The sequence below is a fragment of the Mauremys mutica genome, chromosome 1, assembly GCF_020497125.1.
Source record: "Mauremys mutica isolate MM-2020 ecotype Southern chromosome 1, ASM2049712v1, whole genome shotgun sequence".
NCBI lineage: Eukaryota > Metazoa > Chordata > Testudines > Geoemydidae > Mauremys > Mauremys mutica.
The window spans coordinates 29266198-29292226 of NC_059072.1; the positions used below are offsets into that span (position 1 = coordinate 29266198).

Sequence of the window (26029 nt, forward strand, 5' to 3'; positions counted from 1 at the left end):
ACACACCCAAAATCCTGATGTTTCTGTCTCCATAACAACTAAAATCCATCTTTTTTCCCCCTCTATTCCTACAGCTAAAACTCCTCCATCCCCTCAACATCTTACATCTTTATCCAGCCTCTCTTGGAAGAGAGTTGAAATTGGAATATCTATGGGAATTCATCTACTGAACTCAACAACAGGTCACCAACACACCCTGAACTCTTCTGTAAGTGGAGCAAGTACATCTCTTGCACGTATTTTGTATGTAATTCACCTGCTCCAAGAATCTGTTCCGTCATATGCAACTGTTCAAGAACAATGCTGCCGGAACTTGTGATCAGATTCTCATGGTCAACAAGGCCCAGGGAAATCAGAAGGTGCTGGGGCAAAGTCACAGAAAACGCTGTGCAGAATCTCTGGGTCCCACTTTAATCTTTGTCCACCTCAGTATTTTCTGAATGATCTTGCCCAGAGGAAAAAGTGGAAGAGTTCAAGTTACCTAAAGTGCCACAGATGTGACCACTTGCTAATTAGAAAATTGCATCATCAGCATACATTATATCAAAATAAATAAATACCACTGATGCTAATCTGAAACAAAATTAAATGCAAACATCTGAATTACACAATTGTATTTTTATATATGTACACAACAATGGTACGGCAATTTTACAAAAATAAATACAATTAAAATTGCTAAACAGATAAAGCTGATATGCGATAGCTATATTTTAACATTTTATAATTTTTCAACTTTTTCAAGAATTACATCTATAGACATTCAGAATAATTCAAAAACATTTTGATGTGGAACATTAATAGCAATACATCATTTTAGAGTAAAAAATGCCTAAATTATCTCTGTTATCACAAGACAATATCCACTGATTATTATTTTGGGTTGCATAGCTTTAATTCACATTCTAAATTAATTTTAGCATTAGTCCTAATTTATGAAGACAAGAAACTAGGTTATTCTCCTCCTCATTGTATGGATGTTAGCAACATTGTCTATACTAACAGAATAGAACAGCAACATTAATTGTAAATCTAAATATTTAAAAAGTGAAGACTACATAAAACAAAATCCCAGAAGGTCAAGGGCTCAGGAACAGAGGTAGAAAGAGTATGGAATGCAAGAAACAAAATATACACTGACAAAACATACGGTACATTTAGAAAAATATTAGTCAAACATTTTTAAACAGGTTACTATTTCCTTAAATTTAATTTATGTTGTCAATCTGCATAACTCTGCATGTACTGAACATGGTAATGGGATCTGGAAAAATCACTCTTTAGATTATGAACTAAATTAGATTTTTACCCCTTCATAATAAACAATATGAACATTCTATGAGCATTCTAATTCAGATTATCATTATATTTATGTGTTGTGTACTTATCCTGAATACAATTTATTTAGATATAAAGATCTAAATGCTGACCTGTATATAAGCATACTGGTTGAGTATGGTTCACAAAAAAGATGCAGCAGTTTTGTATCGAGGTAGTCTTAGAACAAAGAACCTCAGAGACACGATATATAACAGGACATACTCCAACATAAATTGCTAGAGGCTTTTAAAGTAGTATACATTTCATCTCATTTTCCACCAGTGTTTTGTCATGTGGTACGCATCGTACAATCAACAAAAGTAAAGAAATGGTAAAAATAAAACATATTTGCCTAATATATTCCAGAATTATGCACAATTCATTTGTAAATTTAGCCTTTTCACAAAAGAATCCTTATATAAAACAGGGGGGAAAAAATCACTCCCATATATATGAAGCACAGTTTAAGCCAAACATCACTGACCAATCAAAATTAGTGAATGCACTGCATCTCTCTGCAGTGAAGAGAAGCGACAAGGTAGGCTGTCATTCTGCAAAAGCTGTCCATAGTAAGCTTTCCTCTGAGAAGTATTGCTGTTCCTTTTTAGAAAGGCTGAATCTAAATGTTGTCTCTGGAGACAAGAAGCCTTCAGTATGTTAAATTACTTTCATTATGTATTTTCAGATGCTTATTGATTCTACAATAGGACGAGTGGGAGACTGCAGCAGCCTCTACAGCAGCACTACACGTTGTATACATTAGCAGTATGCTGAAACAATGGCACAACACAGGCAGAAATTTTTATTAAGGTCATTTTTTGAAGAGATGCTTATGACCCTCTTTCCCCTGTACTCTGCTGACAAGTGAACAAAATGAATCCCTCAAAACTGGAACTGCTTCATCTGCATCGAGAACTGATCAAATCCCTAGTGGAGGTAAGATATGTTCCTTATTATGATATTCAGCAAAAGCAGTGTTTAACAAACATATCTGAAGGAAAAAAAGATGTCAGGTTCAACTTAAATTGAGACCTTTTATCTTGTATTTCTTGCTCGACAATACTAATATTTTAAATTAAAAAAGTACAATTGTTGAAAAATGTTATTTTTTAAGGATACGTTGTGGAATATTTAGAACTGTTTTGTTCTTCTCAACACCATTTCCAAATATTGAGTTACATATGTTGTGAATGTATTCAAGTACTCCTTGAAGGATCATAGATAGTCTGCATTTTCTGGTATACTTATTGCTTTTTCAAGGTTGAGTTACGTGACTAATCGCTGACTTATTCATGGGGAAAAAATGTTGTTTTTAGGGTAACACAAAAGGTAGTTGCAAAAACTATTTAAATAATCTACATACTTCACCTAATAGAAATGTACTTGTAAAATTATATTCAAAGCAAGGATATTCAAGGCCATGTGCAAATTAAACAAATGTATTCCCCATGAAGCAACTGAGGGTCAGTTAAATTAGTCATATGAAGGCAAGAGGACACATAGTACGTGTAAACTAGTTGCTCATAAGACCTGTAAAAATCATATTTTCTAGCTGCATTTGTAGATACTATCTTTTTGCCCAGTAATTTTTGCTTCAACTCTTGGCTTTTAACTCCACATTTAATATTTGCAAAATATGTAATCCATCCAATACATTTAATTTTAATACGATGAAAAAGAGGGAAAGGTTTTATTAGGAAATAGTGAAAATATTCTCACTGATTGTATATATCTTCTATAGGAATCAATTTTAGAGATCCATTTTGATTTACACATATTACATAATTTTAATCAAATGATACCATATAAATATATTCTTGAATAACTTAACTAAAAAATTATTAGAAGCAGCCCTATTTTTAACCTTTTTTTTCCCCCTTTTTTCTCACAAGGGCATGCAGCATCTAATTCAGTTTTACTACTGACAATATGAAGAATGCAATTGACTGGGCATCTTTCTAGCTGTCTGATCTACAAGCTGCAGGATGTACTTATATAGTCTTAAGAAATAAAGGAATTAGAATAAAACCATGGAACAGGTTCTATTTCTACGTAAGTGTTTAACACTTCAACAATATACATAGAAGATTAGCACATCTGCTCATATTTTCATGAAAAGAAGATTAATATAATGGTTTATTCCTAAAACAAAATGGTGAGCATTTCTTAAAAAGGGATTTATAATTTAAAACCAGATTATGGAAACTACTAATTCAAGAAGAAACAATGAAACATGAATTCCCAAAAGGAGAATGTGCATACTTCATCAGCAAGCTAAACAAGGCTTTAATCAAGCTTTTTCTACACTACATATTAAGTCACTTATTTGTCAGAATGACTAATGGATATTTTTTTCTCTGAATTTTATGACCTATGTATTCTCCTTTAATAAAAATAACCCAAATTAAGCAGTCCATGGTTTCCATCAAAGCACATGAACTGGATTTTACAATGTAAAACAACTTATGTGACAAAGCCATCACTCTAAAGTAATGAGACATATTATAAAACCAAATGTGCAATTGTAACTAAAGGATGCCTAAATATATTTTTGAAGCCAGAAATCGGATGTCTCTGTTTTTATTTTCATTTATCCTGGAAAATAAAAATATGTTGCCATGAGATGCAAAGGGGGAAAGAATTAATGTCACTGAAAAGAAGTTTTGTTTTTATTGGTGGCTTTGGAAAGCAGAACAAACAATATGCACTAGTCTCTAGAAATATTTCAGGAAATTAAGTCCTTTTGTTCAATCACAAAATCGTCCTCCTGAAGGGTTGGAACCAAAAAAAAGAAAGAAAGAAAGAAAGAAGGAAAAAAAAGGAAGCCAGAATGTTTCATCAGGGGATGAAATAGAGCACAGCTACAACTCAGCTGCCAGGTGAAATGCATGTCAAAATTCTGTCAGTGACACCATGTATCAATTTATGACAAGCTGCTACAGTGAGCTGAAAGGCCCTTGAGGCAACAGAAAACAGGTAGGTCAGAAGCTGCATGCACCCAACCTCTATTTGACATTTACAAGGGAACAGAGCACTGTTCTTGAGATGTATTTTGTTAATTATCTTCCTATCTTGACATTTCTGCTTTTATTTAACTGCAAATCTATCTGATGTGACAAAGACCTGATGCTTAATCTGTTTGTTAGTAAAATCTGGCACATTTAAAATTTTCCATTTTCACAAGATTTCAGTTAGCGTATTCTTACAGTTAAGACCATTGCTTGTTTTAGCAAAAATGACTCTAATCGTCTTCTGGCTTTTACCAGTTCAAGAGAATTCAATTTATCAAGTAACGCATTTGGAATTGTTTCCGTAATATGTCCATAGCTAAATAAGACCACATACACAGAGGAAATAGTACTGTCCTGAAGCTATTTATAAACTTTCCTGAGGTTGCATAATGTGAAAGTTGAACAAAGCTTTTGAAATATTTCTTGTTTCCATTGCACACCTGAGGCTCATTCAAATTTTTTGTTTTTAAAAAGGCATGTAAAGTAGCTCTTGATGCATACAAAGAATCTTCATTATAAAAAGTTTGCAATTAACAGTACTGCACTATTGTGGCTTCTCAGAATTGTAGATAAATGTATTTGCATATTACATATAGAGTATGCATAATTCATACTTGCATTAAAAAAGCAACTCATTTTTATTCTCCTTAATGCCTTCCATTTACTGTATTTAGAGAATAACAATGGTCTCCATTTAAATTAATCCTTATACCAAATATATTTTCATTTTAATTTTAAAAGTGCTCAAAATTCCAAGTACCACCACACCAAGAGAAAAAAAAAATATCTCTCTCCTTATTTTTTTATTTAATTTATTAATTTTGTTATAAAGCTATGGCTAGTTTTATACACTGGTTAAGAACATAAATGTTACAATGGCAGGCCTCTTAAGCAGACACTAAATTTCAATTTATTAGCATTTGTAAGCCACAGAATGTGTGGCCATAAGATTAAAAAAAAAAAATCACACAGCAGTGATTAATGCTACATCACTGAGCCCTATTGCCTCAAAACAGAGATAAACTTTCATTTCATGATGTAAAAAACAAACATAATACAAACAATCCTGTTGTGTCTGTCTCCTTAATTCCGTCATCTAATTAGATTACAAATATAAATATGTTACTAAATACTCCTGATACACACAAGTCCATAAATCAAAGGGAGAGTATTTCACCAATGTGGCTAGTAGTAAAAGTATTTATATTTCCTGAAGTAAATATTTAAATCAGCATATGGAAATGTGATGCTTTGAAAATCTACTTCATTACAAATGAATAGTTTAAATGTATATATATATTCAGTGACTCATAATATGAAAATATACATGCACATATAAATATACATATGCATGTAAGCACACATATATATGTACACAGAAAATTCTGAAAGAAAATTTAATACATAAACATTTTAAAGTTTTATAAAATTTCAATGAACTCTGGAATTGCAAATCTTCCATCAATCGCATTTTTACAAAAGTAGTTTTCAAAAGAAGGAGGTAAACAAACCTATGGAAGAGAAGATCTATTAAGTGATATTTCAATGGTCTACAAGCAACTCCCCTTCATTTTTCTGACCTTGTTTTTCCTAAAAATGTTTTTTAACATTACTTTATGTATTAAGTTTAAAAAAAATACGGACATTCTTTTAAAATGGCCCTAGACATGATAAAATCCAATGTACTAGTATAGCTTGTTCTACTACACCTGTCCTTTGTGAGAGCCACATTATAAACAAGGCCTTGTCTCTGTAAACAAAGGCTTTTAACAAGTTTTTTGGAGTTTTTTTACAATCATGTTTTGTTTTAAAAGTTGATGTTGTTCTAGATCCTCAGATTTCTGAGCCCAAATCATGCACAGATCTAAATATATAAATGATTAGATTTTGATAGAAAGAAATACCTGTTTTTTCTGTATTTATCTAAAATGATTTTAAAAGTGTCAGAATCAAATGTAAAACTATTTTCTCTCACCTTTTAGGACAAAAACAACTGCAACAAAAGAATGTGCTTCTCTCCCATTCTGGAAGTCAACATGCAGTCTGAATCTAACATTACAGTTCGAGATGCCATTGATGACATCAACACCAACATGTACCGAGCACTGTCATATCCATTAAGCTTTCAAGTTTCTCTCACTGGATTTCTGATGTTAGAAATTGTGTTGGGACTTGGCAGCAACCTCACCGTGTTGGTACTTTACTGCATGAAATCCAACTTAATCAATTCTGTCAGTAACATTATTACAATGAACCTTCATGTACTTGATGTAATAATTTGTGTGGGATGTATTCCTCTAACTATAGTTATCCTTCTGCTTTCACTGGAGAGTAACAGTGCTCTAATTTGCTGCTTCCATGAGGCTTGTGTTTCTTTTGCAAGTGTTGCGACTGCAATCAACGTTTTTGCTATCACTTTGGACCGATATGATATCTCTGTAAAACCTGCAAATCGAATTCTGACATTGGGAAGGGCTGTGATGTTAATGACATCAATATGGATTGTCTCTCTTTTCTCCTTCCTGATTCCCTTCATTGAAGTCAATTTTTTCAGTCTTCAAAGTGCAAGTACTTGGGAAAATAAAACTCTTTTGTGTGTCAGTGTAAATGAATACCACACCGAACTGGGAATGTACTACCATCTCCTAGTACAAATTCCAATATTTTTCTTCACTGTTATAGTAATGCTAATTACATACACCAAAATACTCCAGGCTCTTAATATTCGAATAGGCACAAGATTTACAACAGGGCAAAAGAAAAAAGCCAGAAAGAAAAAGACTATTTCTTTGACCACACAACACGAGACTACTGATGTGTCACAAAGCAGTGGCGGGAGAAATGTAGTCTTTGGCGTAAGGACTTCAGTTTCAGTAATAATTGCCCTACGGCGAGCTGTAAAACGACATCGTGAACGACGGGAAAGACAAAAGAGAGTCTTCAGAATGTCTCTGTTGATTATTTCAACGTTTCTTCTCTGTTGGACGCCCATTTCTGTTTTAAACACTACAATTTTATGTCTGGGCCCAAGTGACCTTTTGGTAAAGCTGAGATTATGTTTTCTAGTTATGGCATACGGAACAACTATATTTCACCCTCTACTTTATGCATTCACTAGGCAAAAATTTCAGAAGGTCCTGAAAAGTAAAATGAAAAAACGAGTCGTTTCAATAGTGGAAGCAGATCCCATGCCGAATAATGCTGTAATACATAACTCATGGATAGAACCTAAAAGGAACAAACAGATTACTTTCGAAGACAATGAAGTAAGGCAGAAATGTTTAGTACCTCAGGTTGTCACTGACTAGATTTCAGTAAAGTATTCACCAAATCATCCAAGAGGAAATATATGAACAAACTGTAGAAAATACTGCCAAATAAGGGAAACTTTTTAAATATTGGCTAGACTGTAAATTTTCTATATATATATCTATATATATCTATATATAGATATATAGATAGATACATGTTATATAGATTAGGCCTTGTATATTCAATTTCTTCATTACTTAATATACATGTTGCATGGCAGTTTGTTAGAGTAATATCGTGTACATTTGTCAAAAAGATATTAATGTAAGTCATATTTTCTAAAAAAATAAACAGCCTTAAAACAGTGTACACTTTTAAAAACAAACATTTGTATGCCTGATTCTCTGTAAATATAAAAATATTTTTAAATAAGTCTCCCACTCCAGAAATACTTCATTTTCCAACAACATGGGAGTTTAACAACTTGCACGATATAATATTATAATTCTTATCTGTGGGCTCTGTTCTTCAGAAATAATCTGCAGCTTTGTGAAATCTGGAGATTTTGACTCTACATTCAGATGACCCATTCATCTAGCCTGTAATGGCTCTGTGTGCACAACTGGAGCACATCCCTCAATTAACAAGGACTAAAACTATTACATTTTGGCAGTGGAAGTAATATTTTAAAGTTCAAGTTAGTTCAGAAATGGAAGAATAATTTTTAATGCAAAAAAGTTCTTATGTATACAAAATTTGTTTTTCTTTGTTTCCATACAATAATCCACACATCTTTGAATAATCCCACTCCCACTTCTTCCACTGAAGGAAAGAAGATTAATTCAGGGCCCTGGAGAAAAGTGGAAGTAAAATGCAGAGAAATGGGGAAAACTCTGTGTTCCAAGGCTGCCCGATAAATAAATAAATCAAAAATAGTTTATACAGAATTTGTTAGTCTGGTAGCACTAAAGATTGATGTGATTTATTAGCTAGCCCTCCAAAATGTGAGGATCTCCAGGGGAGTTGCTACATATACAGTCAAATGTCTCAATTAAGCAGGAAAGCATACTTTTCTCCTCCCTAACTTTTCTAGTATCCTATCTCTAGCATCCAGCACTGTCCAGTCCTGATCACACAGGCACCTTGCCACACATCTATCTAAGACAGCTGCCCTACAACTGTGGTAATATTCCTGGATCTACTTTTACTGTCATTATGCACTTGTACAGTTCCATTTCTCTTCCCTCCCTTTTCTCCGTCATCTTCAATCATGTCTTCAACTAACATCCACATTTAAGAACCAAGAAACTGATAGATTTCATCATATCTGGCACCAAATGCAAAAGTTAAGTATCGTGCTAACCAGATTGGTATAGTTGAAGGCTATTTGCTATCCCAAGCTCTGAAGCCAGGAATTTGGAAGGAATAGCACCCACATGCATCCCCTTGATTTGATAATGTTTCAGCAGTTAACTTCAAATGTATTAAGGAAAAGAAAAATCTATTTTACTTTTATTGTAGTATAATCATCTCTACATGTGTATGAATTGCTCCCATTAACATAAGAATAACTCCTAATAATTAGTGTTAATGCAAGTTCCATGCATAAAAGGCAGAATATTTTCTCTCTTGCAATATTGTGTATTTTCTTTTACCTAAAACTACCATGCACCTGGATGTATTCAAATGTATAGAGTAATATAAAAATCACTACAAATCTTGCTTTAAAGAAATCCAAGGCTATTTTCTCTCTAATTTGTATCCTATCATACTTGCATTGAGAGAGCAAAGTCCTGATGCACTCAGTCCAAGAACCAGCATGGAGACAGTTAGAAATCCATCCTCTTACTCCTTAGAGATCAACCACTTACAATAGATAGAACTTTTTCTAGGGAGGTTCTTTACATAAACTTTTCACATTTGTTTGAATAATATTCGAGCAGCTTTGGTATAAAAGCCAGCACACTACCACTCACTGTACTGGGCTGCACCCACTTAAAGGCCAAGTTTCATCCAAAGTCATTACTTACCTGTCACCTAGAATGCTAAGTAAAATTCTACTTCTTATCCAAAACCAAATACAATAGCTCAGATTTTATGTACACCTATAGAGCCACAGAAAGTTGTATGAATATTTTTAAATGCCTCTTTTTAATCTTCTGGAAGAAAACTATCATTTTAAAGTCACAATGTTCCTTCTTTTTGCAGAATATTACATCTTTCCACTCCTGCTACATCTAGCTATCTTGTACGCTCAAATATATGAAAGGGAGGGAAGGGGACACTATTAAAATGTTAATATCACAACATGGTTTCTTACACTCAAATAAGATATTTTTAAATAAAGACGTAATGTGTATTTTTAAAACTTGCAATCATCTGAATATATAAATAAGCCTGTAATACCCCACGGACATATGGTGGAATTAAAACAGTTGTAAGAAAAGTTTTCACTTTCAAACGTACAAAGGGTTATTGACACTTTCAGAGTGCACACTCTTTTTTTAAAGCTCAAATACCTTAGAGCTCATTCATCAAAAAGTCAGCGTCAATGAACCGGAAAATGTCTTACCAATAATTTCCCTTTTTCTAGCAGCATCTCCCACAGTTCTTGATGTCTGGGCTGCTCTGGGCATTCTTGCAACTAATGGAGGCAGATTAGCATTTTGGTGCCACCCACTGGCCATGCCCCCTCTGCTTCCACTTGTGGCCAGATGAGTTATTTCAAAATTGTAAAAACTTGTATAACAATATTAGTAACAAATACTTAAGAGGTAACTGACCAACTAAGTTTAATGGACCACAACAAAGTCACAAGGTTTAAAAAAAAAAGTCACAAGGTAAAAATCCCTCTCAGCATCTGACCTTTTGGCTCTTGAGCTAGTTAGGGTGGGTAGAATTGTGGAAGATGCATAAAAGAAATTATTAGTAAAAAAATTTCCATTCTACAGCCCAGCATCTTCCACAGTTCTTGAAGTTCTAGGAAGTAGAGAACAATGAACAGGTGTTCAAAGGGCAAAAAAACATTTCCCAAATCACGGCCTGCAATAACTGCCTGCAATAAGATGCCTCTGCAGAGGACAGGAAATCTATCTTGTAGTGCTTGACCAGGTGGTTGCCTTACATATTTCCACTATGGATGCACTAGTTCTTTCTGCCCATGAAGTCACCAGGGATCACATTGAGCGTGCCCTGATCCCTTAAGGAACCAAAATTCCCAATGTCTTGTATGCTCCTTCAATACATAGTCTAATTCACCTAGTAATGGATGACTTGGAAGCTCGGGGTCCTTGGCATTTCCAAAGGAAGGATAACAGGGCACCCGATCTCCAAGTAGACTCTGTACATTTGAATTAAAATTTTCAGGCCCTTCTAACATCTAAAGCATGCCACTTCTCCTCGGTGGCCTGGGACAGAAAAAAGGGAGACCCACCTCTGGGGAAACATGGAGGAAAGAGTTCATCTCCGGGATATACAATTCTGGAGTTCTGAGCACCACCTTGTCCTAATGAAACACACAGAAAAGCTCTTGCAAAGAAAGCACTGACAGCTCCAAAACTCACCTGGCAGATGTGACGGCCATCAGAAAGCAAGACACTGATGTGAATGGTTCAAAGAGGTGGTTCATCAGGGCTCTCGGTACAAATGGCAGTCCCACTTGGGAAAGAGAGGCCTGATTGCTGGTTTGACTAATCAGACTGCCCTAAGGAATCAGGCTATGCGGGGGGGAAGGGAGAGGGGTATTCTGCCAGAGAACCCATGGATCCTGTGACCATCATGCTACAAAGGGTGGTCACCTGACGGTCAATGGTACTAGGTTGGGGACTTCTGTCCAAGCCTTCATGGAGAAATTTCAAGATCGCAGAAATCAATGAATTCTGGCTATTTGCTTCATGTTCCTGGCACCAGCCCAGAACTAGGTCCAGATAGAGGAGTATGCGTTCAAGGTCAATACTCTTCTAGAATGCATTCTGATGACTTTGGAGGCAGACCCAACAACACTATCACTTCCCTTTCAACAGCCAGGCTGTTAAATGCAGATGGTTCTGATCCAGATGAAGAAGAGGACCATGTAAGAGGATGTCCTGTCTCTTTGGGAGCGGTACTGGAGGTTGTTTTTCAGCTCAATTAGATCCAAAACCCAGGTTCTCCTTGGCCAATATGGGGTTACCAATATTATCGTCACCTGTTCGTTTTATTTTCTGGACTACCTTCCCTAATGATAGGAAGATTGTAAACACACAGAGGAGGCCCTGAGGACATCAGTGTGATAGTGCATCTATCCCCTTGGATTCAGGGACCACCTCCCTGCTGAAGTACTGTGGTCTCTCCACATTCAAGTGGTTCATGAATAGATTGGTTGAGGACAAGCCGAATAACTGGACGATTAACTTAAAAGCCTTCCTGATGCAGGCAACACTCAGTTGTTCATCTTGATCAATCGGAGCAAGATCAGTAGGAGCTTCCCTGAGGGATACATGAGAATGTACTATCCAGTGCATGAATTCCATCACTTAGCTGTATAGCGCTGGGCTACTTTTTCCTCTTGGTTGTTCACATATGCAACCATGGTCATATTGTCTGACTGAATCAGAACATGATTCCCCTCTAGCCTGGGCTGGAACCTTTGTAGCAACAGTTTGGCTGCTCTTAGTTCTAGGTGGTTTATGCTGTCAGTCCTTTCCGCCAGTTATCAGATGCCTGTTTTGGACCCCCAGTGTGCTTTCCAGCCCTCCAGGCTGGTGACAGTTGTGACAATCTGGAAGGCATAGAGGCTGACCACCATTTTAAAGGTGTTGACCACCAGAACTTGAACCTTCACTTGATCCTTCATGAATTTCAGACAGTGGCCCCATATCTTTAAGATGAAGCCTTGAAGGAGCCTGATGTGAGACTGTACCCATGGAGTGATCCCTATGTATGATACTAGGTGGGGTTTAGTGGCTGAAAGCTTAGTGGTTTTAGTTTCAGTGTGCAGTTCCAAAACAATTTGAGGAAGTCTTGAATCTTCTGGAACTTCTCTAAAAATGGATATATCCTTGCTATCAAGGTATCTGTGTCCACTCCTAAGTGAGTTATTTTGGTGGATGGAATTAAGGAGCTTTCCTTGATATTGATAATAAAACCATGCACCTGCAGGAAATTCAACATCAGGGATGTACCTCTGTGTGCTGTTGCTGGGGATGGATTTCTGATTAAAAGATGTCATCCAGGAGGGGTAAAGGTGGATTCCCTGTAACCTAAGTCTGGCTAGGATTACCACCACCACCACCTTTGTAAAGACCCACTGGGCTGAGGACAAGTCAAACTGGAGTGCCCAGTACTGACAATGCTCCGCGCCACTAGCAAACCTCAGGAATCTGTAATGGCAGGGTCTGATTACTACGTGGAGATATGTATCCACCAGATCCACTGAAGTTATAAAGACACTGTAGAGATTCCTTCATTTTCTTAATCCACTTGTTGAGCCTTCTGAGATCTAGAATGGTTGGATTCCCGTCATTCAGAAGTGTACAACAAAAATGGACTAGAACACTGATAATTTTTCTTCTGAGGGGACACTCTCTATTACTGCCATATCCATGAGATGAGATATCTCATTCTGGAATAGATTGCACTTTATGGGGTGATTCAAGATAGGAGACCAGATGAAGAATGGATGAGGTGGAGTCCGTAACTCAAGGGATCATCCCTGACTAACTATCTCCCTGGCTCATGGGTCCATGGTCAATGCAACCCATTTCTCCGTGAAATGGGAAATTGTGCCCCCTAGCTTCAGCTCCAGGCAGGATTCAATGAAGTCTTTATCAAACAGGGGCTTTGGGAGTGGCAGGGTCCGCTTGGGGCTTGCCTCCAGAGCTATGGTTCCACAGCTTTTCTCTGGAGAACCTGTTGTCCTTTTGATAGTATTTCTCTGAGGATGAAGGCCAAAAGGAGCACCTTTGTCTGAAGGCTGGTTTGTACTCTCTCTCAAAGGCATGATGTGGTTGTGGGAGGGACCATTTAGATTTTGCAGTATTGTCCACCACTATGTTGTCTAGCTTCTCCCCCACGCAAGTCTCCCCTCTGTTTTCCAAGGGCCCCTTGGAACTTGCCCCTGGAACCATCTGATGGTGGTCCTCCTTGTCTTTAGAGCCTCTCCCAGCTTTGCCCAGAGACTCCTGGTCCATTTTTCTCATGTTGGAGTCACAGCTGCTCTGATGGGTCAAAGATCCCACAGTCCTGTCTGACTCAACCCCAAGATCCAACAGAGTTAGCAACAGAAGGCAGAGTGCAGACTGGGCAGAACTCGCTGCCTGCTGAGCCTGGCAAGGCAGTCTCACAGCTAGAGCACCATTTGGATTTTATTTGATGCTTTTTAGGCTGCTCTGCCATACCTAAAAAGATGCATAAGAGCCAGCAAGGAGGTGCTGCAGCAGAGGCTCTGGGTGGGTTCCAACCCACAACCAATAACTGACCTATGGGGGGGGGGGGTGCTACAGAGGGAACTCACCACTGCCCCAAAATTAGTAATGTTATATATATATATATATATAAAAACTACACACCCCTTAGCAGATGAAAGGCGGGAGCACAGAAACCGTTGTCCACACACTGCTGCGGAGGCAAAGCATCTGGCCACAAGCAGGAGTAGATGGACGTGCCAGCATGGTGAAGCCAACACACTAATCTTTCTGTGTGTGCTGCAAGAGTAAACAGTGTAGCCCAGACATCAAGAATTGTGGGAGATGCTGGGCTGCAGTATAATACTTTATGGTATAAAGAAAAGGAGCATGGTCCAGTAGTTAGATCAAGGGAGGGACAAAGCAGATCTACACTTAAGTGCAGCTAAGCCGCTGCAGCACTTAAGCAAAGATGCACCTACACTGACAGAAGAGCGTCTCTCATCAGTGTAGTTAATCTCCCTCCACAAGATGCGGTAGCTATGTCGATGGGATAAGCTCTCCCATCAACATAGTGCTGTCTACACAGAGGGTTAGGTTGGTATAACTCCCTCATTCAGGAGAGTGGACTTTTCACACCCCCACACAACATACTTATAATGATATACGTCTGTAATGTAGACCTGGCCTTAGCATCAGAGCCATGTGTGTTCTGCTCCCATCTCTATTGCCAAATTTGTTGTGTGATTTCAAGCAAGTCATTGAAACTTCCTGTGTTTATGCTTCCTCATCTGAAAAATGTGAATAATGATACACAATGATGCACTTTGATATCCTCAGAAGAAAGGCACTATACAAAACCGCAAAGTATTATTAAGCATATTACAGCCCTGTAAGTGTACATCCTTCTTTATAAAACATACCATAACATGTGCGCTCCACAGAAAGCTTAAAATCTCATAAAGACAAGACAAGCCATAGGACAACAGTTCAAATAAGGAAGGGTTGTTCACAGATCATTGGGACTCTAGGAAGGGAGAGAAGTCCATTTTAAGGAGGAATATGAAGGAAAAAAAGAGAGGGCACTGGGAGGACAAGAAGTTGGATGCTACTGCAACTATTGGTGGCAGAATGAAAAAATAAAGCTAAAAGTGGGAGGAGACAAATGGAATATGAAATAAATATTATTGTACAGCATGAAATTGGCTAGTACATTTTACACTCCCCTCACAAAAAGTCATTAGTTCAATTAAAATTCACACATCTTATCCTAAGGCAAGTAGGGTTAAAAGAGAAAGAGAGAAAAAGTCTGAATAGTGATAGGAAATATTGGAGTGTCTGGGAGAACTAGCTTAACCTTTAAGAACCAGCCCTTATTAAGACATTGACAGAGAAAATTACCATGTTATAAATTTGATTTCAAGATGACTAAAATACAGTCTAATGAAAGGTCACTACATGGTTGAACTCTTTAACTTTATTTACCAAGGTGTCTTCCCTCCCTGAATATTTAGGCGCGCGCGCACACACACACACACACACAAACAAGAGTTCAACATTAATTTAGCAAGAAATTTAAATTTTAAATGATCTAATTTCTTTTAGATTTCTTAAAAACAACATATTAAAGTAAAAATGGAATCCTGCATGAAGGCATTTTGCATGTGTACACATCATTTTTAAAGTTATTTTTAGCATGTAGAGAGCATATCTGCCATCTGAATAGACAGAATCACTGTGCTCTGTCAGACATTACTACAAAAACATTTCTTATTCAAGATTTAGAATATACAAGATACATATTTACCTGGACAGATGGAATAGCTTTTTTTGCTGAAGTTATGTGTGTATCATAACATGATGAAAAATTTTAAGACAACGATGTAGTTGTCAGACAGCAGAACAGTTGCATGGTTGAGTGTTCTCAGGTAAATATTTGTTTTCTGTGAACAATTCTGGTTTCCAACTTCCATTCTCTCTATTCTTTTTTCTTTAAAGACCTTATGGTTCATCTTTTTTAAATCTATGACATGTATAATAACACGCATACATAGTATGTACATGAGACTATTTCAGTTTGAGTCTTGTCCCAGGGGAAAGATGCACTATGCACTTCTCAAAAGAACAGAGGCAATAACAGCAAGCAGGGACTTTCAGGCCTTCAGAAATCCTTCCTACCTTCTATACCAGGGCTACTGTCCTTTATATTGTCTTCTGTTCATCTTATCAAACTTAAGGCATTCATTATCCACCTGATGATAAACATTCAGCTCCTCAGAGGGATTGAATCCTTAAGTGATATTCTCTCTGGCAAAGCGAGCATGTCTTGCGAATAAAAACAAAAATCCCATATATAGCATCTTAACAACAAAATGTTAAGAGATATAAACTGTATTATCAAGTTTCAGGTTAAGAACCTTTTTATCCCCCTAATTAACACTGGGTTAAAATGCAAAGAGTTCACTATCTATCCTAATAGTGACATTGGCAGGCAGCATGTCCTTGTTTCTCTTATCAACTAGATTTAGGAAATACTCATTTGCTGTTCCGTTATCTCACTATAATCTTTAACTTCCTACACTGCCTTGTAATGGTTTAACTTGATACTGCATCTGATAAACACCTCAATGTTATTGCTGGAACAACATCATTGCAATAAAACTTGTCTTTTTGGCTGTGTCAGACTGTTATTCCCACAGCCATATTAGGCCAGTTTTGCTTTTAATTGTGCCAGGCTCTCCCACAGCCTGCCGTACATTATGCATCATAAACTAAGCACTGGTAGTGAGGGGAAAAATGCTTAATATCTGATGACAAATCTATTGCTTCACATAATGCTTAATGTATTGCTTCTTCATTACACCGTTATATTACTGCACTGTTATACCATTCTTCTTCTTTCAACCCTGGTTTCAAGATTTTCCAAACATCCAAGAGAGATATACAATGGAAAAGAAAAGGGAAGCTTTACCTTTTGGGAAATTATCACCATCACCAGTGAGTATGAATACACTATCATCTACAAACCAACTGAAGTAAAGACATCAGAAGCAAGAAATTCAGTAGAATACTAGTCACACAATATGCATGCCCTTGTGATGCAAGAACTGAAAACAAATATAATAGCAAGAGCTTCAACCCTGAACAGGAAAGAAGGCATCACTTCTGCCAACAGCTGCTCATCCGAATCTACTGAATGACAATATCAACAACTAGAAAGGGAAAAATGTAAAAAGACCGAATACATTTTTTTTCTTAAAGTGCTTTCTTATGCTCTGTGGTCTAACAGAAACAATCTCAATACACTACATACCAGCCCCAAAGAAACTATCTGGTAGAGAAGAACTCATGAAAAATTAAGTGTATGGAAAACTTAATGTAACTATAATAACAATAAGACACACCCAGATGTGTCATTATGTTTGTTTGTTGCTGCTTCAGTCTTTAAACAAACACTATTCACAAGATGTTACCATTTTCACTACAAGCAAGTGAACTCATTATAGAAAGAGGTATATTGTACCTCAACAAATACAAACAGTGTCATCTAAATTATAAATGCATCTCTTCATAATCTGAAATTTGCATGGATAATTGTGTTAAGAAGATGTGATCAAAAGGAGTACCATTCAGTGTTCCACCGTTTGCAGCCATCATGTTCGAATGAACATTTAGATTTGATGTTACCAACTGTACAGTTTAGTGCAAAATTAATACAAATTTTGATCCTTTGATTTTACACTACTATACATTATTTTTCAAACAGAAGTATGCACCTTATCTGTAGTCTTACAAAAGCATGAAGACGAGCACACGGAGATATAAGTCAGAGACTTCTTTAGAAAGATTCATGCAGACTTAGCGGCTTTTGCCAACTCTTGTTTAAAGTAAAGCTTGAAATACAGAATTCAGACAAGGAGTTTAAACAAAAGGGAAACAAAAGTTGGATCATTTGGGGGGTTATTGATTTTCTGAGACTTTGTTATGTTGCAATTTTGTGTTACATGTTTCACAACACGGACTAAAGGCCAATAGCTTTCTGTGGTATGAATGAGAACAAATAAAGGTTTTTAAAGCCTTTGTCTGGTATTGTAGACAACCTGCTATATGCAAGCCATTCCATTTATGTTCCCAAAACATTTGGAAGCTCCTTGTTTTAATAAGGTTAGGTGCTGTTCAGAAGCCGGAGAGTCTGCCTTTGACATATAAAGCATGTAACCAGATTGTGTGCCCCTGGGCAGTGGAACACTGGAATTTGGCTGGTAGACAGACAAAACCTATTTTTAATTGTAAAGGTTTTGCTTGTATGTTTGTTTTTGTCTTAAAGTCTTTAAGAAACCTAATACGTTGATTAACTTTTGGAAGCTATAAGCCTGATGCCGCTGAACCAGACATGAAGAATTACAACCCCTCCTCTGAAGATAACCTGTTTATTTTTTAAAAAACTATTTCAGACATGAGAAACTACAAAAATTTCCTTCCACGTGCTCCTTAACTCAGACCTCATATGGAATCACATTTATCCATCCTTTAGTTCAGGCACAGAGGATCTTCAAGGGACAACCAGGTCCCTTCCAGCCTCTAACCGAACCTGAATCTGCTCCCAGTGACGTCAATGGGAATTTTGCCACTGAATCTGAGGGGAGGAGGATTGAGTTCTGATAACTGTTGACCCTATTACAAGAGTTGGACCGAACAATTTTTTGTATTTGAAAAAGTATGACAGAATTTTACACACACACCAAAAAAAAAAAAAAAACACAACTATTTGATACAGCAACATGGGTGTAATAAAGTGCTTTAAAAACACACACAGAGAGAGAGAGAGAGAGAGAGAGAGACACCAGTATTTCAAAAGATTACAGTCTAAAAGCTAGACTGTGCTTTTAGATACTGCCATGTGCAAGGGGCAAAAAGTAGCTGTGCTGCCTCAGAAGGCAGCAAGAAAAGGGACCTGCTCTCCTTTGATTCCAGGGGCAAGAAGTCTTTTACTGCTCCTGACCAGTAAGAGGTTACTTCCCACCCTACTTTTCACATGCCCGTCCAGCATGCTAGCCAGTGCACTGGGAGCTGAGAAAAAATGCCCCTCAGAACTCACTCTTTACCAGCATGAGAGGAGGGGGCAGAGTATCATGCACTCAGAGTTTAACCACAGCCAGCTGACAGGATGCTGAACACATCTTGCCCTTAGCTGTACTGACCAGAGTCATAGTAAGCATCATATCTGCCAGTTTGAGTATTCCCAATCATGTTTAAACACAAAACAATTTTCTAGTGTACAAGTTATTCACACATTCTTTGGCTGAAGTGTTGGGATTCACCAAAAGACTTTTTTTTTTTTCCCCCTATGTTGAAGGCATGTTTTCAACCAGATAAAACTGGAGAAGCAGCACTGTGGGTCTGTTTGAAAGAGACCATCACTAGGATGGCTTGGCAATTTTCAATTTATGTCCATAATTGATCAGGTTCCTTATGGGTTCTCATAGATTCATAGTTTAAGGTCTGAAGGGACCATTTGATCTAGTCTGTCCTCTTGTATATCACAGGATATTAAATTTTACCCAGTTACCCCTGTATTGAACCCAGTAACCTGTGTTTGACTAAAGCATAATTTGTGTTTGTGTAAAGCATGTCTTCCAGAAAGGCATCTGTTCTTGATTTGAAGACATCGGGAGACAGAGAATCCATCACTCCTCTTGTTTCCAATGGCTAATCATCCTTTACAATTAAAATAAATCAAAGATTTTTAACAGAATTTGTCTGGCTTTGGCTTCCAGCCCAATGGTTCTTGTTATGTCTTCCTCCACTACATTAGAGAGCCTTTTTACCACTGATATTTTCTCCCTGTGAAGGTACTTATGCACTGTAATCAAGTTACCTCTCAATCTTCTTTCTGATAAAGAGCTCAATCAGTTAGCTTAAGTCTCTCACTGTAAGGCATTTTCTCTAGGACTCAACTAATATTTGTGGCTATTTTATGCACATACTTCAATTTTTCAACTTCCTTTCTAAAATGTTGACACCAGAACCAGCATCAGCCTCACCAGTGCCATATACAGAGGTAAAAATCACCTCTTTACTCTGACTCACTATTCCCATTGATATATCCAAAGGTCATGTTCGCCCATTTTTCCACACCATTAAACTAATGTTTATGTTCAATTGCTTGTCCACTATGACCCTCAGATCCTTTTCAGAGTCTCTGATATCCAGGATTCAGTCACATTTTCTGTAGGTATGGCCTGCATTCTTTGTTCCTACATGTATAACACTGCATTTTGTTTGAATGGGCCCAGCTTACCAAGAGCTCCTGATCGCTCTATATGACTGCCTGTCCTCATCATTATTTACCATTCATCAATCTTTGTTTCATTCACAAAATTTTAATCAGCATCAATTTTATACTTTACCTCCAGATCATTGATGAAATTGTTGAATGTCAGGCCTTCTACCAATCCCTATAAAACCCCACTAGAAACACCCCCAGTCAATGATTATTCTCCACTAACAACTAGTTTTTGAGATCTGTCAGCCAGCCAGTTCTTAATGCAATTACATGTGCTTTATTGATATTTTATAGTGCTATTTTTAATCAGAATGTTGTGCAATACTAACTCAAATGCCTTACAAAAGTCTAAGTGCATTATATAATTATGCAATTACCTTTACCAGGCAAATTTGTAATCTCAAAAGAATTAAATCAGGTTTGTTTGACAAGACCTATTTTCCATAAAGTCATGTTGACTGGCAATTATATTCCTATCTTTTCATTGTTTATCAATTGAATCCTGTATCAGCTTTTCTATTATTTTGCCTGAGATTGATGTCAGGCTAATTGGCCTATAGTTCTCTATATCATTCCACTTGTCCTTTTTTAATATTGGCACAACATTAGCACTCTTCCAATTTCTGGAATTTCCCTAGTATTTCAAGATTTATTAAAAAATTAATATCAGTGGGCCAAAGATCTCCTTGCCAACTCTTTTACGACTCTTGGATGCAAACTGTCGAGCAATGCCATTTTGAAAATGTTTATTCTCAGCAGATGTTAAACATCTTCCTTTGTTACGAATGGACTGGAAAACACGTCATCATCCTCATGTAACACAAATACATCACCCTCCTTCTTTCCAAATATAGAACAGAAATAATTAATGAATATTTCTGTCTGCTCTGCATCATCATCAATTTTACCATCTTTATCTAGTAATGGACCTATATCATTGCGTGGATTTCTTTTGTTCTAGTATTACTTTTAAAAACTCCTTATTGTCATTAGCACTGCCAGCCATGGATTTTCCCTGATGTCTTTAACTTCCCTTATCAATTTTCTACAGTTCATAACTTCTCATTTAGAACAATTGCTATTTCCTCTTGTTTTTGTTGCCGTCACAACCACTAAACCAGGATGGGATTATAGCCAAAGTTGTCCTCTTTCTTGATTGTGGAATTGTGACTTTTTGTCCAGCTAATAAACTCTTCTTATAAAAATCCCAATTTTCACTCACATTTTTCTGTCTAATTTTTACCTCCTGTAATGAGCTGGCACCCACCTCTTGTGTGCACCTCCTGGTCGAGTGCATGTGCCTGTAGTCTCTCAGTTTGTGGTGACCCCTGTCAGTGGTTTCTCAGGCAGGTTTTCAGTGACCGGCCAAGTCTCACACACTGTCTGTATGTGAAACAGAACAAACTCCTTCTGGGCATGCAGTCTAACTTGTCCTGGCCCTCTGATGGGGCCATACCCCCCAGGGCTTCCTCCATGTCTCCACTGTCTTTCTGCAGCCTTCCCTATGCTCAGTCCTTAGTCAGTCCCAGCAGCCAGCCAGGAGCTTTCTCTTGCTTGCCCAGGCCCTGCCAGCACTGAGCTGTCCATGGTCCTGCTGCTTTTTCAGCCAGCCAGGAACACAGTTCTCTCTCTTCCAGCTCCAGGCAACAACTGACTGACTCTGGCCCTGAAGCTCCTTTTATGTGAGCATGCTGGGCTCTGATTGGCTGCCCCCTGTAGCTTCCCTCTTTGGTTGCTTCCCTGGTAGGAAGACTTCTCTTCTGCTCCTCTCTGGGACTGGTTATCATAGGACCCTGAGGCCTCCACCCCTTCACATCTCCCAATTTTTTTTCCATAATTTTCCTCAGCTTTGATAATTTAGCCCTTTTTAAACACCAAGTATATATATTATTGATTGGGACTGTACTTTGTTTGCCCATATTGATCATTGGACTTTAGGCAAACACTAACTTCCAATTCAGTGATCTTTCTCATGAGGTCCAAAATATGAGTTTCCTCATGTTGGGTGAAATACCTTTTGTGTTAGAAAATCAAATTTCAGTAATGTCAATAATATCACATTTCTTCTAATCAATTAGACTCTCCAGTTCCTCAAAGCTGTTAGTCAGACACCTAGCATTGGTACATTAGCAAATGAAAAAATTCTTCACTTCATATTTTTTGTCACATCAGTTCAATTTGTTCACCATGTACTAAGTTTGTTTATATTGCATTTGCCTCCTTTGTGCCCTCATGACTTTTCCAGCCAGTCTCCAATCAAGAATAGCCCCCTGCTTGTGAGATGCAAGCTGTCCCATTTGCACAGTCCCCTCTCTCACTAGAATTTGACCCAATGTTCCATGGAACCAAACCTTCAGCTTCATACCAATCATGCAGCCAACAGTTCACCTCTAGTACTTTCTGCCTTCTCTCACTTGTGCATTGGAAGATATTGTGGATCTCAAAGAACATCATTTGAATTTTCCTCCTCTTCAGCTCCCTTCCAAGTTCCACAAAATCTTCAATAATCCACATAATTCTATGTAATGCTGTGTCATGGCTCCAATGTGCAACATCATAAGTGGAGACTTGCCAAATGAATTAATAATCTTGTCCAATTTACAGTTACAGGTCATACTTTTGCTCCAGGAAGAGAGCTCACTGCTGCACTGCCTTCAGAGCTGGGTTCCCAGCCAGCAGCCATGGAGCATCCTGCAGCCAGGGGAAGTTTCTGGAGGTGGGTCTGACTCGGCCCAGGAGGGGCAACTGCAGGGGAAAAGAAAGTCCCATCCCTCCCCAGCGCAGCCAGGACTAGCAGCTGGTGTCCAGCACAGGTTAGGCTTCCTCTCCCCTATAATAGCCAGATTTCACAGTCCGTTACTTGTTTTTCACGGACGGAAATTTGGTAGGGCCCTAATTATAAAACGCAATATTGTCCAGGCCAGTGTCCACATTTTCATCTATTATTCCAAGCACAGTCATCTAACTGCCTGTCCTCCCCAACACACACAGCCACCCACTCCTCTCGTTCAGGAGATAAAGGTTTCTGTTTAGTTATTTGAAAATTAAGAGTTCTGAGGAATTGTTTCAGACTTTTCCCTACTGATCTTGTTTGTTACAGTTTATTGGCAACCTACAAAATTAAAAAAGATTCTTTAAAAAAGATTTTTAAAGGTTTACTATTAACCTCCATTTACAACCTGGGCATAATCCCTTTCCTTTTCTTCCCTTCCCTGTCTCCTCTCTCCCTGCACAGAGCTATAGTCTTAATTCCTTCTCTCTCCTTTGTCGCATGTAGGTCTGTTTTACCCCAACTGACTTAGAAAGCTCTGGATTTAAAATTTTGACACTTTAGAGCTTGTACAGTGCCTTCAGCTCTTGACAAAAGATAAATCTTCCATTCTTGGACTAAAATTGAGACCCACCTCTTCATCTTATATCCATAATGATAAAGATTTATAAAATCACTGTGGCTATCTAGTTGCAAAATATTTTGCCAATGGACTCAAAAATCATTCACAGAGATCACTAGTTAGATCCTACAACCACCACTCTGGCTCAAAGTCACTTTGAAGATTCTAGTAATTGAAGTACTACTCGTCTTCTATCTGGTTAATCATGGGCATCTACGCCTTGGGGAATATTTATATTAATGGTTCTTTCAAATCCTTTGACACTCTCCAGTGTGAATATGATTGTCCAGCTGCCAAGCATAGAAACACTTAAACTCAAACATTGTTTTAGAAAAATCACCGGATGAAACTATAATAAGAGCCATTCTCATATGCCATCTGGGATACAATAATCCTCCACATAGAGACTAGGCATTCATTAGCAGAAACAAGGGTTTTATATCATGTTTGTCTGTCAGATAAGGATTCTTTAAAAAAAAAAAAAACAGCGCGAGGGGAATTTGATAATTATAAGGACAGAAGTTTTACTTCTGAATTTCTTTAGCTATATATTCAGTTACAATCACTATGTGTGATCAGTAGCCAAAAGAAACTCATAAAAACTGTTCCCTTGAAATTAAGCTATTTGCATAATATTACTTTCTCGTTTAATATTGTGAATTTCTTCTCCATGTCCCTTATTTCCACCACTTTCTCTGCTCCTCATTTCTACTGCATCATTCACAACTCCTCTGTTTCAGTCGCCTACAATGCCCAGGTTTTCTCCTTCATTTTGAAGGCCACACATCACTGGAACCACTGCTGAAGTACATCTAAGCTATTACTACAGTCACTAAAGGGTGCCGTCAGGAATCAAGTGGATATGCGATCATACTTTCCCACAGGGATGGAAGGTCCTGCAGATACAAGCACTACTAGCGTCTGATATCTCAGATAGCACACAACAAAGTTTAAATGCAACCCAACATAAGCTGAGACTGCAGTACCAATGAAGCTCTCCACTACTGGTCTCACCCATCTCACCACAACTTGAAGACATCTCTTTACATACCATTGCCTCCCTCTTCTCTTATAGTATTTGTCTGTTCATTTCTGCTACCATTTCCTTCCTGAAGTCTTCATTATCATCACACGTGAATCAGCGGTGTGATTTCTGAAGCTCCAGATTTTGTTCGATGTGTACAGCATCTAGTACAATGGGGTCTTAGTCCATGACTAGGGCTGCTAGTTACTATATGGTAATGCAAATAAATTAAAATGAAGTAGCAGCATCTGGGGCCAGAGAAGGAGGCAGCATAGAGGATGCAGAGCCAGAGTTTTTCAGTAAGGCAGGAACAATAGGAGGAGAGAGGGGGCGGGAGGGAAGTAAGAATCCCTTCTCCCCACAAAAAGAGGGAAAATACACAACAGTAGTCTTCATTCAATTTACAACCATAGGGTAACAACTAAAAATACTGTGCATGATACATTGAATGCTCTTTTAAATCCAATGTAATAAAATATTAACTTGTGACATGTTCTGCAAATTGGACATTAAGACATTCCAACAATATAACCATTAAGATTCAATACTTTTAGAGTAAAAAAAAACAGACTATTAAATCATGTCTTAAAATTTGACATAATACAGCTCTCTGATGAAGTCTTCATATTTGGGAATAAAACCCTATTGAATATACTGGATTTTAGCAAACAATCAAAGCATTTTAGAGCATCTATGAGAACCAAAACCTTAATCCTGGGAAAAACAGATATCACAATCTTTTAGGGATTGAGTTGTGGGCAGTCTTGCCTAGTGGCCGGAACAAGCATCCAAAGCAGGGAAATGGAAGCAAGGGTCAGAGTCAGAGGCTGGAGGCCAGAGCCAGAAGTGGGAGCTAAGTATACCAACTGAAGGCTTGTTTACACTTAAAATACTACTGCAGCTGTGCCACTGTAGTGCTTCAGTGAAGACACCACTTACGCCGACAGGAGGGGTTCTCCCATAGGCATACATAATCCACCTCCCCAAAAGGCAAAAGCTAGGGTCAATGGGTGAATTCTCCCATCAACCTAATGTGGTCTACACCAGGGGTCAGGTCAGTTTAACTGCGTCATTCAGGGGTATGGATTTTTCATAACCCTGAGTGATGTAGTTATACCGACCTAATGTCTTCGTGTAGACCAGGCCTAAGTATGAAAGCTCAATGATAAATTAAGTTGCTATATATACCTAATACAACAATTTAGGTCTTCATTATTCATGTGTTACTTGAATACTGAAGAGCAGTACTTTGTGTATGGACAAACAAAACATTATTCACCACCATCCCCAAAAAGATTTAGATTTTGCAAAGTAATTTGGTATTCTTTCAAATACCAGTGGAGTCAGCTGCCTGAGAACTG

General features: G+C 37.7%; 2 protein-coding genes across 4 annotated transcripts in view; one reads left to right on the forward strand and one right to left on the reverse strand.

Moving 5' to 3' along the window:
- Nucleotides 1-26029, reverse strand: part of COG5 (component of oligomeric golgi complex 5) — a 308198-nt gene that overhangs the window by 252138 nt on the left and 30031 nt on the right. The window lies entirely within an intron of this gene.
- GPR22 (G protein-coupled receptor 22) lies at nucleotides 176-7721 on the forward strand. 2 transcript variants are annotated; one of them, XM_045030170.1, is made up of 4 exons: nucleotides 176-208; nucleotides 2006-2256; nucleotides 3213-4296; nucleotides 6314-7721. In XM_045030170.1, exon 4 carries the CDS (start codon nucleotides 6338-6340, stop codon nucleotides 7637-7639), a length of 1302 nt encoding a protein of 433 aa, XP_044886105.1. In that variant the 5' UTR covers nucleotides 176-208; nucleotides 2006-2256; nucleotides 3213-4296; nucleotides 6314-6337; the 3' UTR covers nucleotides 7640-7721. The 2 variants fall into 2 exon arrangements, with proteins under 2 accessions (XP_044886105.1, XP_044886115.1); XM_045030180.1 differs by lacking the exon at nucleotides 176-208 and adding an exon at nucleotides 1849-1858.

Excerpts from the sequence above, each read along its gene's own strand:
- GPR22 (XM_045030170.1), top strand. The coding sequence starts at position 6,338 with ATGTGCTTCTCTCCCATTCTGGAAGTCAACATGCAGTCTGAATCTAAC.